This window comes from Parasteatoda tepidariorum, chromosome 1 (assembly GCF_982258835.1).
Source record: "Parasteatoda tepidariorum strain Cologne lab strain chromosome 1, Ptep-v5.0, whole genome shotgun sequence".
Taxonomy (NCBI): domain Eukaryota; kingdom Metazoa; phylum Arthropoda; class Arachnida; order Araneae; family Theridiidae; genus Parasteatoda; species Parasteatoda tepidariorum.
In genome coordinates, this window is record NC_141755.1 from 3,980,014 (window position 1) to 3,992,676 (window position 12,663).

Consider the following 12,663-nt stretch of genomic DNA (forward strand, 5'->3'; position numbering starts at 1 on the left):
AAAGGACACCTTGGGAATACTGAAAAATATTGGTTGAAAAAATTTATATGTCTGTGTAAAGTTTAGTGTAATTTATTGGGTTGCAATCTAGGCTGATCTGGAATCAGAATAATTAGACCATTGGAATTGTTAGTAAGGTAACTTTCTTTCTCTTTTTCCCAGGCTTAAAACTGTAGTGCACATTCAGTACATTACACTGTCTTTTTCCAATCATTTAATAGTCTCAACTTTTAGATATAATTGAAACACTTTTTCGGCATATTTGATTACACCTCCTGAACCTACAAAACTTACTACACTATTAACATTTTCAAAAGCAAATTTCTTTTTCATCCAATTTTTAAAAATAAAAAATTAATTAGTTCTTTCTTCTTCTGTAGCTCTACAGACAGCTGCAGGCCAAGACTGTCTCCAACAGTTTTTTCCATTGGCAATCATCCCACTCGAGAAAATTGTTCATTTACTTCCCACTCTCATAAAGACTTAGTAACAACAAATGAGAGTGTCCCGTTTTTTCTTTAAAGAACAACAGGGAAAAAAGAAAACTTTTCTATTCCCTTCAAAGAAATTTAAGATAAAAACTGATTTTCCTGAAAAAATGCTTTTGGATAAGGCAAAGAAAAAACAACAACTGTTTGACAGTTGATGTGTCTCCATAATGAAAAGTTTCATTCCTAATCTGGAGAGCCAAGGTGTTTCCACTCTGACCTGTTCAGCTTGGACAACCCTGCCAGCAGCTAAGCTGTCACTGTTTTTAAGATCTGGCAATACACAAAAACCACAGTGACGACATGCTAAGGATAGGACTGCGATTCATAGCCTCAACTATGATTTCAAAATAATTAGTGTACTGATCTGGCAAGATTTGGGGACACACAGAATTAAGAAATGTTCTGTTCTTGAAGGCAAAGGTCCAGAGCCTTTAAGCAATCTAGTATTGATCTAAAAAATGTAAGTAAGTAGGCTAAAACAAATCCTCATGTTGGAAAATAGATCTTAAACATAATCAATATGCAGCCATTTTAAACACAGGAAATTTTTAAGCAATATGATATGTTAAAAACTTTCAGAAAATAAATTAAGCATTTAGTATAATTAAAAATTCAAATAAGACACACAAGCAAAAAGCGATTTATTTAAACAAAAATGAGTGAATGGGTGAGTGAGTATGAAAGCAGTTATTTTAAATCAATTACCTTTGCCCCTCTTGGAAGAGGCTGAATTCCACTTCAGTAGCATCTAAAACAGTAAGTGCAGTGACTGCTAAGCATTCTTTGTCTGTGTGAGGGGGAAGAACTCCTTGCAAACGCACTTCATTCCAATCTGATTTCACTTTGCAAATATCAATGCAATCAAAATACCTATAAAAGTTACAAAATAAAATAATCAGTCATTGATTGCATATGTTTTCAGTCTTAAGACAGTTAACATTACTCATTGATTGATTACTGAGCTAAAATATAAAGTTAAAAAGATGACAATGATTGCTGCACAAAAAATTTCAATAAAGGAAACTTTTTTTCTCTGGAACTATAATGCTTCATTACAAAATTGAAATAAGAACAGAAAGATATATAGATGACTGATTGAAAACAAATATATAAAAATTCATAACATTTATAGCAATAAACAGGTTAAAAATTACACTGTTGAAGTGTTTTATTCTTAACAGCAATTTGGGAAGCTTGTCTACATTCTATAATTCAAACTAAAATTTTTAGAGATTACAGAATCAGCAAATGAAAATTTAATTACTGCTGTTGTCACAATGTGTTGAATCTTCACAAAGCATCCCAATCATTCAGAAAACATCTCTCACAGACTTAAATCACTCAAGAAAACGCATTCTTTACTGACTGTTTTCAAATTGTACATTTTCATTGACATTCCAGGTGTCATCACTTTGCATTATTTGAAGCAACCTTTATGTACAGTGGATGTTCCATTTTGCGATTTCCTTACACTGACTATGTTTAATGGGTACACTACCACTTAACTGTTATGATTTGGACAATATGGGCCATCGTGTCTTTCACTATGCCAGCACGAGACTTTAAATTGCGTAGTCATATCGGATTGAACTTTGAAAGCACACTTTGTCAAAACTGCTTGTTACACTAATATAAATCGCCCTTTTAATAAACAGTTTTTGAAAATCACTAGTATTGTGTATACATGCTGTTTTAACAAATCAGTATACAACAGGCTTTGCACATATATAATGTTTCAAGCTAAAAAATATAAGATGAAAATATACTTCAAAACATCTTGAAAAGACATCCAGAAAACTCCTTCATCAGCACCATGAGGTATCAGCTGTTCTCTTAATTCAGGAGTCCATAATGGCGATCCATCAGACCAATCTCCTCTCCAAGAATAATGACCCCACGGATTTCTCAATCTAACAAGCCTAAAATATCCACATCAATTGTTTATACTTGTATTTCTTTACATACGTAATCAGGGTGGCCACTCAAATCCGATTTCAAATTTCCGTGATTTTTCCAGGTTTTCCAGATAAAAATCATAAAATTTCCAGGTTTTTGTTTCTTTTTTCATATAAAGTATAGGATGTGTACAAGAAAAGTGTCGATATTATAAAATATTTTATTCAAAATGTTATTTTTTTAACATATCATCTTGAAAAAAATAATTTATTTTGACAATTTTCAAGATTTTTTAAAATTTATTTTTTAATGTTTTGGTACAAAATATCAAATCAAAAATCATATTGACCAACAAAAGAGTAAAATTAAATATAAATATATAGTTGGTTCTTAAAAAAACATTTTTTTTAAAATTAAAATATGTTATAAAAGGTTAAAATGAAATAGAAAAAATTAGCATTAATGCAACAATTGTAACGATTTGTCGACAAACATTGCTGTTAGCGATTGTAAAAAAATGTGTGATTGGTTGGTTTGCTGAGAAAAATAATTCAGATTTCTTTGATTGGGAGTAGAAAAGCTTTCAGAAAAAGACTGCGATATAAAATCTATTATTAAATTATAACCAACTAATTTTTGGAGAATTTTATAAAGTTAAAAATACAAAAACATTTTGTCAAAATAGAAAAAAAAATTACCACCAAAGCATTGGAACAAAGTTGAGCCATAAATGGATTCAGCCCAAGGAGAGAATTTAAAAAAGAAAAAGAAGCTAATATCCTAATCCCTTTTTCCACCCCCACCAGAATCTTGCCTAAATTGCACAGTCCCATAGCAGTCAAAGGTTTCTACATTCGTTTAGCAACTGTGTGAGAATTTTACGTGGCATTCTAGTTTAACAGAGCTGTAATGGAGCAAATTTTGATGCAAGCAAAGTATAGCTAAGTTGATGATATTTCAACTGTTTGGCGATACATTTCCGTTTAAAAAAAGTGGGTATAATGGATGAAATAATTTAAATTAAGAAAATTAGTAAATAATTTAAATTAGTGAAATTAAAAAAATTATCAAAGAAAAATTTCCAGCTTTTCTTTAAAATTCCCTGATTTTTCCAGGTTTTTATCCAAATTTCCCTGATATTTCCAGGTTTTTTCCAGTATAAAAAAATTCCCTGATAATTCCAGGTTTTCAAGGTTTTCCAGGTGGGTGGCCACCCTGGTAATATATAGTTATAAATTATGCAACTGTTTTGTTAGGTTACAAATGAAAAATTGCGACTATGTTTTTTTTATGTTGCATGTTTTTTTTTTAGAAAAAAAATTTTTATTGCAAAAAATATATATATATATAAAAAAAAATTTTTATATCGAGTTACAATATTGTGAAAGAATTTCATTAAAAAAAGGTTAATAAATCAGTTAAATATTACAGGACAGAATTTCACATGCACTAAATATGGTAGAACAAAATACTTTTAATACATAAAATTGAATTCACTACAGCAATTATATTAAATACTTTGTCTCAGGAAAAAATTGAAGACTATCCAAAAATTTATCTTAGTATACAGTAGCTGCCATACTATTATTATTAGATATTCTTTTCATCACAATCCAGTTTTAACCTTTGAGGAATTAAAACTATATTTAAATGCAAAGCACATAAGACAATCTTTAGTTATGAATAATAAACTGAATACCGGACATTGAAATAAATAAATAAATAAAAATCAATTACAAATAACAAACAAGTTTTTAAAAAACTAAAACTTAATGAAAAATACCCAAAACAGAAGAGAATTAAATTGGGTATATCACCAGATATAACTCTTTTGATACCATTAAACCAGATATAACTATGGAAATAATAGTACCTTAATTCTTGGATGCTTTGAACATCCAATACAGAATAAGCATGTCTTGGTCTAAGGCCAACAGCGTGGTAATCTTGATCATTAACTTGCATATTACCACCACCACAGGAAGCACCCATTAGAAATCTTAAATTAAAGGATAGAACTGTAATATTACAATTTTTAAAACCAGTAAGTTAGAATTTTTTTTTAAAAATCTCATTAATATACACTACAAAATTGATATGTAGAAGTTATTGTTCATGTTATAAGAGTTTTTACCTTTATATGTAAAAATAATAACTTCAAGATTGTAGAAAAATCTACACTCACTCTTATTGAAAATGCTTTTCATTTGGTAGCCTGATAATGAATCAGGTAGGATAATTTTTTATTCTCCTGTTTTTTTTTGTAGATTGGCCATTTTACTCCCAATTTAATACAAACTTATTTTTTTAAAGTTATTTTTTCATTTTGTCATTCCACCCATTTTATGTTACAAAATCAATGTCCATTCTCTTAGTAATTTTTTCTCTCATATTTTCAATTAATCAATTTCTAAACTTTTTACATGATGAAAGTTTTTCTGAAAATCAAAAAGAGAGTGATCACAAAATCAAAACCACTTAGAATCTTTCCCAAAGATAATGAGTATTTTGCCAGAATGAGTTTTATTTTTGAGTTTTGTAAACTTTATTCCTCATAAATTTCTATGTTTTGAAAGGTAAACAGCAGCCAGATAAATTTTTCTAAATCGGGAAACAGTAAAAATACAAATTTTTTAAAAGTGTTAGTTTAGTGGGGGATCAATTGGTGACAAGAGTATAGTTTAAACAGAAAAAAAAAAACATTTTAAACTGTAATTATCATATTTCTTTGACTAGATGCTAAAAGTATAAAGATTATATGATAACTGAATTACATTAATTGCATTAAAAAATAACGAAAACAAAAAGATCATAATCAACAGATAGATAAATCAGCAGAAAAAAAAAGAGATAACAAGTAATAATAATTTTAAAAAATTTCAGCATAAAACAAGTATTTTTTTTACAATTGCTTTAAATTGAATACTAAATCTTGAATTGAATACTATACTTCTACTGACAACATAATTCTTCTGGTTTACAATAGAAATTTGTTGCTAAAAAGATATGAGATATGCAATAGTTTCAAAGTGTCAGTACGCAATTAAAAATTATATAACATTTGAAAACTAATGAAAAAATTTTTAAAAATAAATTAGGGAAGAAAATTAATATCCTAAGACAGCTATTTCACAAAGAAAACAATATTTAATAATATGAAGAAAAATGTAAATCAAAAATAAACTTTCAACAACAATAAATTAAAAACAAAGAAAGATAGGGGGAAAATGCCAACAGAAGAAAAAAAAAAATATTTACCCAGCATCTCGGCAGCTAAGCAATTGCACCCATATTAAATCATGGTCAATACCTTCCTCATTTGGAATAGATGAAGCTACAATGATATAATACAAATTAGATATAAATAAATGAAAGTAACTTAATTTTAGATGAATAAATTTAACCAAACCTTATGTGAAAAATTAAAATAAATTTATTCAAATCATAAGCAAAGTTCTACTATTTTGTCAGCTAAATATATTGCTCTATTTCAGGTTATGCCAATAATGACTATTGCCATCTGGAACACCAAAATTATCTGAACAGTATGTTAATCTTTTATAGCCGTATGGTATGTACTTGTAGGTCGAATTTAGTCTCGCTTTTTATTATAAGGCCTGAGAGGCCCCCTAAATGCTACAAATAATTTCTTTTTTGTATTTTCTTTACGAATTGTATGAGTTAACAAAGACTGAACTAGATATAAGCTCAAATTTTTTAATACATCGTAATTTACTTACATTATAAATAATTTAAAAACATTTCAAATTTTGTTCAAAATAACGACCAAGGGATCCTTTGTCAGTTCTGTGCCTATGGCCCCCTCATTTCTAGATTAGGCCCTGCTTGCTTGTTTAGGACAGGTTTTAAGACAAGAAATTTAGATCATCTTGTTTTTTGCTTTTTTTGCGCATCCAGTTCCATGAGTTTGCTTATCAATCAGATCTTTTGAAAAAATATGGCCCATTTAATTTTTAATGTTATTAATTGAGAGATTTTAGGTAGAAGCTGATTTTTTTGATTTAGCATAAGTTTGATAAGTAGTCTTTTACAATTTTCCACATCATAACTGTGGTTTGTAATTCTTAACACAGATTGAAATTCTGCATGTAACTCATTTTGAGTGATTTATTTAAACAAAAAATTATGAAACAGATTTATTCTCAAATTCTGAAAATCTCTGCATGCCTAAACTGTTTTGGCATTGTAAATAAAATTTTAAAGTAACCCTGAAGATTCAGAATGATAACTGAAAATGTTCAAAGTTTGTAACTTGGCATTATTTGTCAATTTTTTTTCTGTTTAATTTTTTAGCCTATTATTTTATTTATTTCAAAACTTTTTATAGCCCTTACAGTTAAAAAATTGGGAAAAATATGTGTTATTTTGAAATTTATCAAAGAATTCAAAGTGTGCCTAAACTTTTATGATACAGTATATAATTATTTAACATTATATCATGTTTTATTATGTAAGTTCATTCAAAGCATTAGTGCAAGCCAGGCCCATAGCCAGAGGGACCGTCTAGACAAATCCCCCCCCCCCGAAATTCTGGGATTCAAACTTTTTAGTCTTTCTTAGAGCCTCTCAGTAAAAAAAATAAATAAATAAATAAAATAAACAAATAAATAAAAAATATAAAAAAAACTGTTAATCAAATTTTTAGAAAACAAAATTTTTCGGTCCCATACTATAGCAGAATACCACAAGATGAGCACCGCTAAGGCGGAGAATTTTGTAAACATTTTCGAAGGAAAAACTGAAAGTATTGAACTGCAAATAAATTCATGTGCCAAAAATAAAGCAGAAGAAAATAGAGAGAGACTTGTCCCAATTGTCGAAACCCCAATATTTTGTGGGAGGCAAGAATTGGCTTTAAGAGGCGCTAAAGACAGTGGACCCTTAAACTTAGATAATGATGAGCCCATAAATAATTATGGAAATTTCCGGGCATTACTGAGAACACCAATTTTTGACTCATCTGGATGCGGAATAGCTGGTGTAATTTTAAAATCATTAAGAAATTTAGGAATTAATGTTTCAAAAATTGTCAGACAAGGCTACGGACGGAGCATCTGCAATGCGAGGGGACTTTAACGGTGTTCAAGCAGCCATCAAAGAATTACACCCAACAGCTATATATGTACATTGCTCCTCACACTCTTTGAATTCAGCAATTAGTCACTCTTGTAGTATTCAAGCTATTAGAAACTGCGTTGGCACAGTTAAAACAATAACAAAATTCATCAAATCGTCTGCCAAAAGAACAAAAATTTCAGAAGACATCATCAAAACGAATTTGCCGAATGAAAAATTCAAAAAAATAATATCTTTTTGGGAAACAAGATGGATAGAAAACCATGATGCAATCATTAGATTTAAAGAACTTTATCCAGAAATAATTCAACTTCTCAAAGAAGTAAAGGCTTCGGGAAGCTGCAATACTTCCTCTAAAGCGGACAATCTTATTTCTACTATCACTAAAAGTGAGTTTTACATTACTTTACTTGTTTGTAGAGATATTTTTTCTGTGACTCTCCCACTGACACTCCAACAAATTCATCTAGATTTGAATGGAGATTTGATACATGTAAAATCAATGAATGTAAAATCAATGAACAACACAGTTCTAAACAAAAGAAAAAATGCCAAGTATGAATTTCAAAAGCTATATTCGGAACTCCTTAATACTTTCACAAGTTTGGATCTAGATGTAAAACTTCCTAGATTGGCATCCTATCAAAATCACCGTGGCAATATAAAAAATCAGAACACAGACCCAGAGCAGTACTTCCGTCAAAATATATACATTCCTTTTTTCGATTATTTCACTGCCCAACTGATTGAAAGATTTTCGAAGCACGAAGATACTCTTGCATCTCTCAATAAAGTGTTACCTAAGTATTGTGTGAACGTTGATATTAATTTATGCAATTTCCGAATCCACGCAGATTTCATTGACATCGAAAACCTCATGGGAGAAATGGAAGTATGGGCATCAAAGTGGAACCTGCGTGAACCCCTTAGTAGACCAGATACGGCACTTTCAGCAATGGAAGAATGTGACAGTATCTTTTCCCCAAACATTTATTGCTTGTTATCAATATTGGCTATGTTGCCAATCACCACAGCAACTGCGAAAGAACTTTTTCCTCTATTAAACGTGTAAAAACAGCAACAAGAAATGCTACTAAATAAGAAAGGCTAACAGGGCTAACTTTATTAAGCATATTTCGGGATTTTCCGGTTTGTCCTAAAAAAGTAATCGAAAAATTTTCTTCAAATCCCCGTCGCATGTCTTAGTAAACTTTGTTTACAAATTGATTATAATTATTATGTAATATTAATTGAAAAATAATTATTATGCAATATTTTTTAATTACTAGCTTAACTTTTGCAAACAACAGAATAAACAATATTTGTTACAATGTTTTCCCCTTACTTTGCATGTCTGAAACTGTCCTTGCTTCTTACATTATCCCCCCCCCCCCCCGAAAAAATATCCTGGCTACGGCCTTGGCACAAGAAATAAATAATTTAAAACCATATATGATCCCTTTATAGAATATTAATTTAGGTTTAATGATACAAAAAATAGTACATATATCAAGCCAGATTTTGGTTACTATTTATTAAAAAAATAACGAATAAAATACTACAAATACAAATTAGATTTAAATTATTATTTACAGTAAATAAACTATAAGTATACCATAAATATAATCAAAAAATTAAAAGCATTGGTGCTTGGAAGTTTTGGACAATTTTAAAAATTGTGGAAATTTTTTTTAATGAATATAACAAAATATGATAAAAGAAAAAAATTTTTAAACAAAATTTCTAAAGAGAAATTTTAACAAAAATTCTAAAGAGATGTACAAAACTGATTTTATACTAACGTTGTAAAGGTATACTTTCACAAGGAGCACCAGTCAATGTTGATAAACCCTCAATAGCTCTTCCCGATACAAGAGCTTCATAGCAACCATGAAGTTTAGCAACAGCTTTTTCAATCAAAGGCACCCAAAGTTGTTTCCTTTTAGCCTAATGAAGATCAAAAGAAAGGACATTCTAATCTTTTTCCATCCTATGCAATTTTAAAGTTACATAATTTTTAAAAAAAATACAATTAAAATTTTTAAATGAAATAGATTTACAGTAATAAACTAATTAATATTGTAATTTTGATTTATTTATTTTGAAAAATATTATATTAAGACATAGTAGAAGGTTCAATAGATGCAATCCATCTTTTTCATACATTAAGAAATATAACAAATGACATGAGTTATTACATCTAAACATTTTAGACAAACAGAACAGTATAGTCTGTTTATGGAAAGAACTCCTCTCGCCATTTGGCAGGAGCAGTGGCGGTGACCGTGGTTACGAGGTTAAACTAATTCAATATTTATGACAGGTTTTGATTTGGGTCGACAAGAGAAAGAGAATCAGGGAGGAAAAGCTCCCCTCTTAGAAATGCGCTATTTCTTGTTTCCATAGCAGCAAATGGCTTTAGACTTTGGGACGAGGGGAGTCCTTTTTATGGATACACTGAAAATAACCATTACTACCCTAGTCATAAATAATATTATGTATACAACGTTTATGTTCCGATATACAAACTACAATAGTGGGCTTGTAAACTCTTTGTGTCATCATAATTTAAAATAAAGCAACATTTTCATCTATTCAATGAAATTCAACATTCACTCAATTCTGCATGAGAAATACTGTGTACATTTTGCAATAAAATAATAAAAATTTAGTGACACAAAAATTAATTTATAAGATATCACAAATATACAAAATTGTAGATTCATTCCAATTAATTAACGTTAAATTGATTTGCATTACCCCTTAGAAAAAAATTTCATTATATATAGATTTTTTTTTTTTTTTTTTTTTTTTAAACTTATGTAAGAACAAAGAAGTGGGTAGAACTTAGCTTCCTCTTGCTAACAAAGGTAACAGGGTTGAAAATTACCAAAATAAATAGATTAAAAGATATGTATAAAACATGCTCAGATAATATTATTAAAGTAATTATAAATTGTCCTTTAGCAAGAAAGCTACTGTTTTCCAGAATAATTTTATGTGATAATAGAGTCCTTAATAGGAGCCCAATTATAACGACCCAAACATAAAGCCATGTAATGTTATTTTAAATGTCCTTAAGAATACAGGCACTGAACCATGTATAAGGACTGAAATTTAGTCATTTGATTTAGAAGAAACGTCGAAGAAATTATTTAAACTATTATTTCCCATGATGTTACCCCACAATAAATGTAAAACACTTTCAATTCCCTTTGAATAAATGAAGAGTGACATAACCCTCTAAATTCTTATCCTAAGTTCAAGGTAAACTTTATTTTCAAAGGTAACAATAAATTTTCATGTTTGAAAATTTTAGCTTTTCGTAATATATCAGTCCCCTTGTGCGATTTATTTTCAAATTAAAACATGTGATATTTACCGTTAACTTGACGTATATTATCAAAAATGGCAACCCAGACTAGCATATTATTTTTAATGCATTTTTCCCTTTTGAAGCATAATTGTAAATGGTACTTTTATGTATAACATTAACATAGAAAAAAAGTTGCATTATCATAAACTTTACTGTTAACCAAATTCTTATTGAAGCAAACATTGCTTTATTGAAATTGGTCAAATATTTTTTTACCTATGAGTTGATAATTACGATAGGTTTGTTAACCCCTATTATAATGTGTGTTTTCGCCCGGAATACGCAGGTCGTTGTATCGAGTGTCGACTTTATTTTAACCGAAATGAAACTAAATCAAACAAAATAATAACAATTAGTATTAATTAGCAAACAAAAATTGACTTGCTTTGGAATAAAGGAGTTTTCCTCGAGAATTGCAAGGCAAAAGGTCATCCACTAATACTGTTGTCCAACAACCGTCCTTACACAAGCGGACTTGATAAGCTCCTTGTGGACATATTGTCCTTGTGACCATCACCTGTTCAACAAGCTCTGGTTTTTCTGCTAAAACTGCTAGAGCGCTTAACAGCCAACAGTTTCCTAAAATACCTAAACATTAAAAGTCATACAAGTTAATTCTTTGCCAATTGATAATCTAGAAGCCATTTCATGAACATTTGATTTTAATATTCAATAAATAAAACTGTATGAGTTACTTAGTTGATTCTATTTAAAAAATAAATTCACACTTGGATTCGGAACTGAAAATCCCTGTGCCGTTTAAAATAAGAAGCCCAAACTAAAGATCTGAATTAGTTTGCATAGTGGTTAACTTCTCTCATGAAATTTGCTAAGATAAATGCTGTATCTCAATATTACATACCTGAAAAATCAAATCTCATATGAAATAGATTTTAATATGTATATTTCGCTACTATTTTATTTTTCTTCCTTGTGCATGCTACTTTAGAAAATTTAGCGTATGGATAGTATAAAAGAAGAAGAAATAAAAAAATAATAATAAAAAAAAGACCTTGAATAACTTTTGATTTAATATATAATCGGATCTTTACCCTCTAGAACTCAATCTTAACAGTTCAAGGGAGAGATCTCAAATATGCTAATTAATCAGGGCAGACAATATTTTAAGTAACGAAATAAGACATAAAAATGCACTTTCTCTCACTAAAGATACCATTTCCCCCCGGATTCCTGATGCCAGAAATATAGGGGGTAGTCACAATCTGGGACACATGATACCAATAGTTTGGTCAGGAGAACAGTCCAAGGTTTGAACCCCTTAACGTTAATTTTATTTTTTTGAGTATTTCGCCATGTCTAGAGAACACTTAAAAGCGAATTGAAAATTTTTTTGCACCCAATTACAAAATTCGTTTATCAGCGATAATTCTATAGAAAAAAAAAATATTCGTAAATATTATTATTATTTTAATTCTTTTAATAATAGCCGATAAAAAATTTTGAAATGTAAAGTATAAAAGTTTTCTCATCATTTTAAAGAGTTTAATTTTACAATGCAAAATAAAAAATCTGAGCGAAATCTGTCAAATAGTTCCTGATAAATTATATTTTAAACTTTTATACGACAAAAAAACGGATATACGACTTTTTTAACATTTTGATTTCTCAGGAACTATTAGACCGATTTCGTTCAAATTTTGTATTTAAAATTATCTTCGTTAAAATGATGTAAAAATGTGTATACCTTACAATTCAAAACTATTTCAGTTATTATTATATAAAATAATAAAAAATAATACATATTTACTAAAAGTTAGATTTTGAATGGAATTATCTTTGGAT

The 12,663-nt window shown here is 29.2% G+C and overlaps 1 protein-coding gene across 6 annotated transcripts in view; it reads right to left on the reverse strand.

The window, feature by feature from the left end:
- The window catches only part of LOC107441187 (uncharacterized), a 58,509-nt gene that overhangs the window by 7,925 nt on the left and 37,921 nt on the right, over positions 1-12,663 (reverse strand). For all 6 annotated transcript variants that reach the window (XM_016054348.5, XM_071180247.2, XM_043041934.3 and 3 more), the window contains exons 4-9: positions 11,246-11,448; positions 9,287-9,431; positions 5,646-5,721; positions 4,261-4,386; positions 2,258-2,410; positions 1,197-1,361 (exon numbers count right to left, since the gene is read on the reverse strand). In XM_016054348.5, coding sequence (XP_015909834.1) covers positions 1,197-1,361; positions 2,258-2,410; positions 4,261-4,386; positions 5,646-5,721; positions 9,287-9,431; positions 11,246-11,448 — 868 coding nt within the window. The remainder of the gene's footprint in view (positions 1-1,196; positions 1,362-2,257; positions 2,411-4,260; positions 4,387-5,645; positions 5,722-9,286; positions 9,432-11,245; positions 11,449-12,663) is intronic.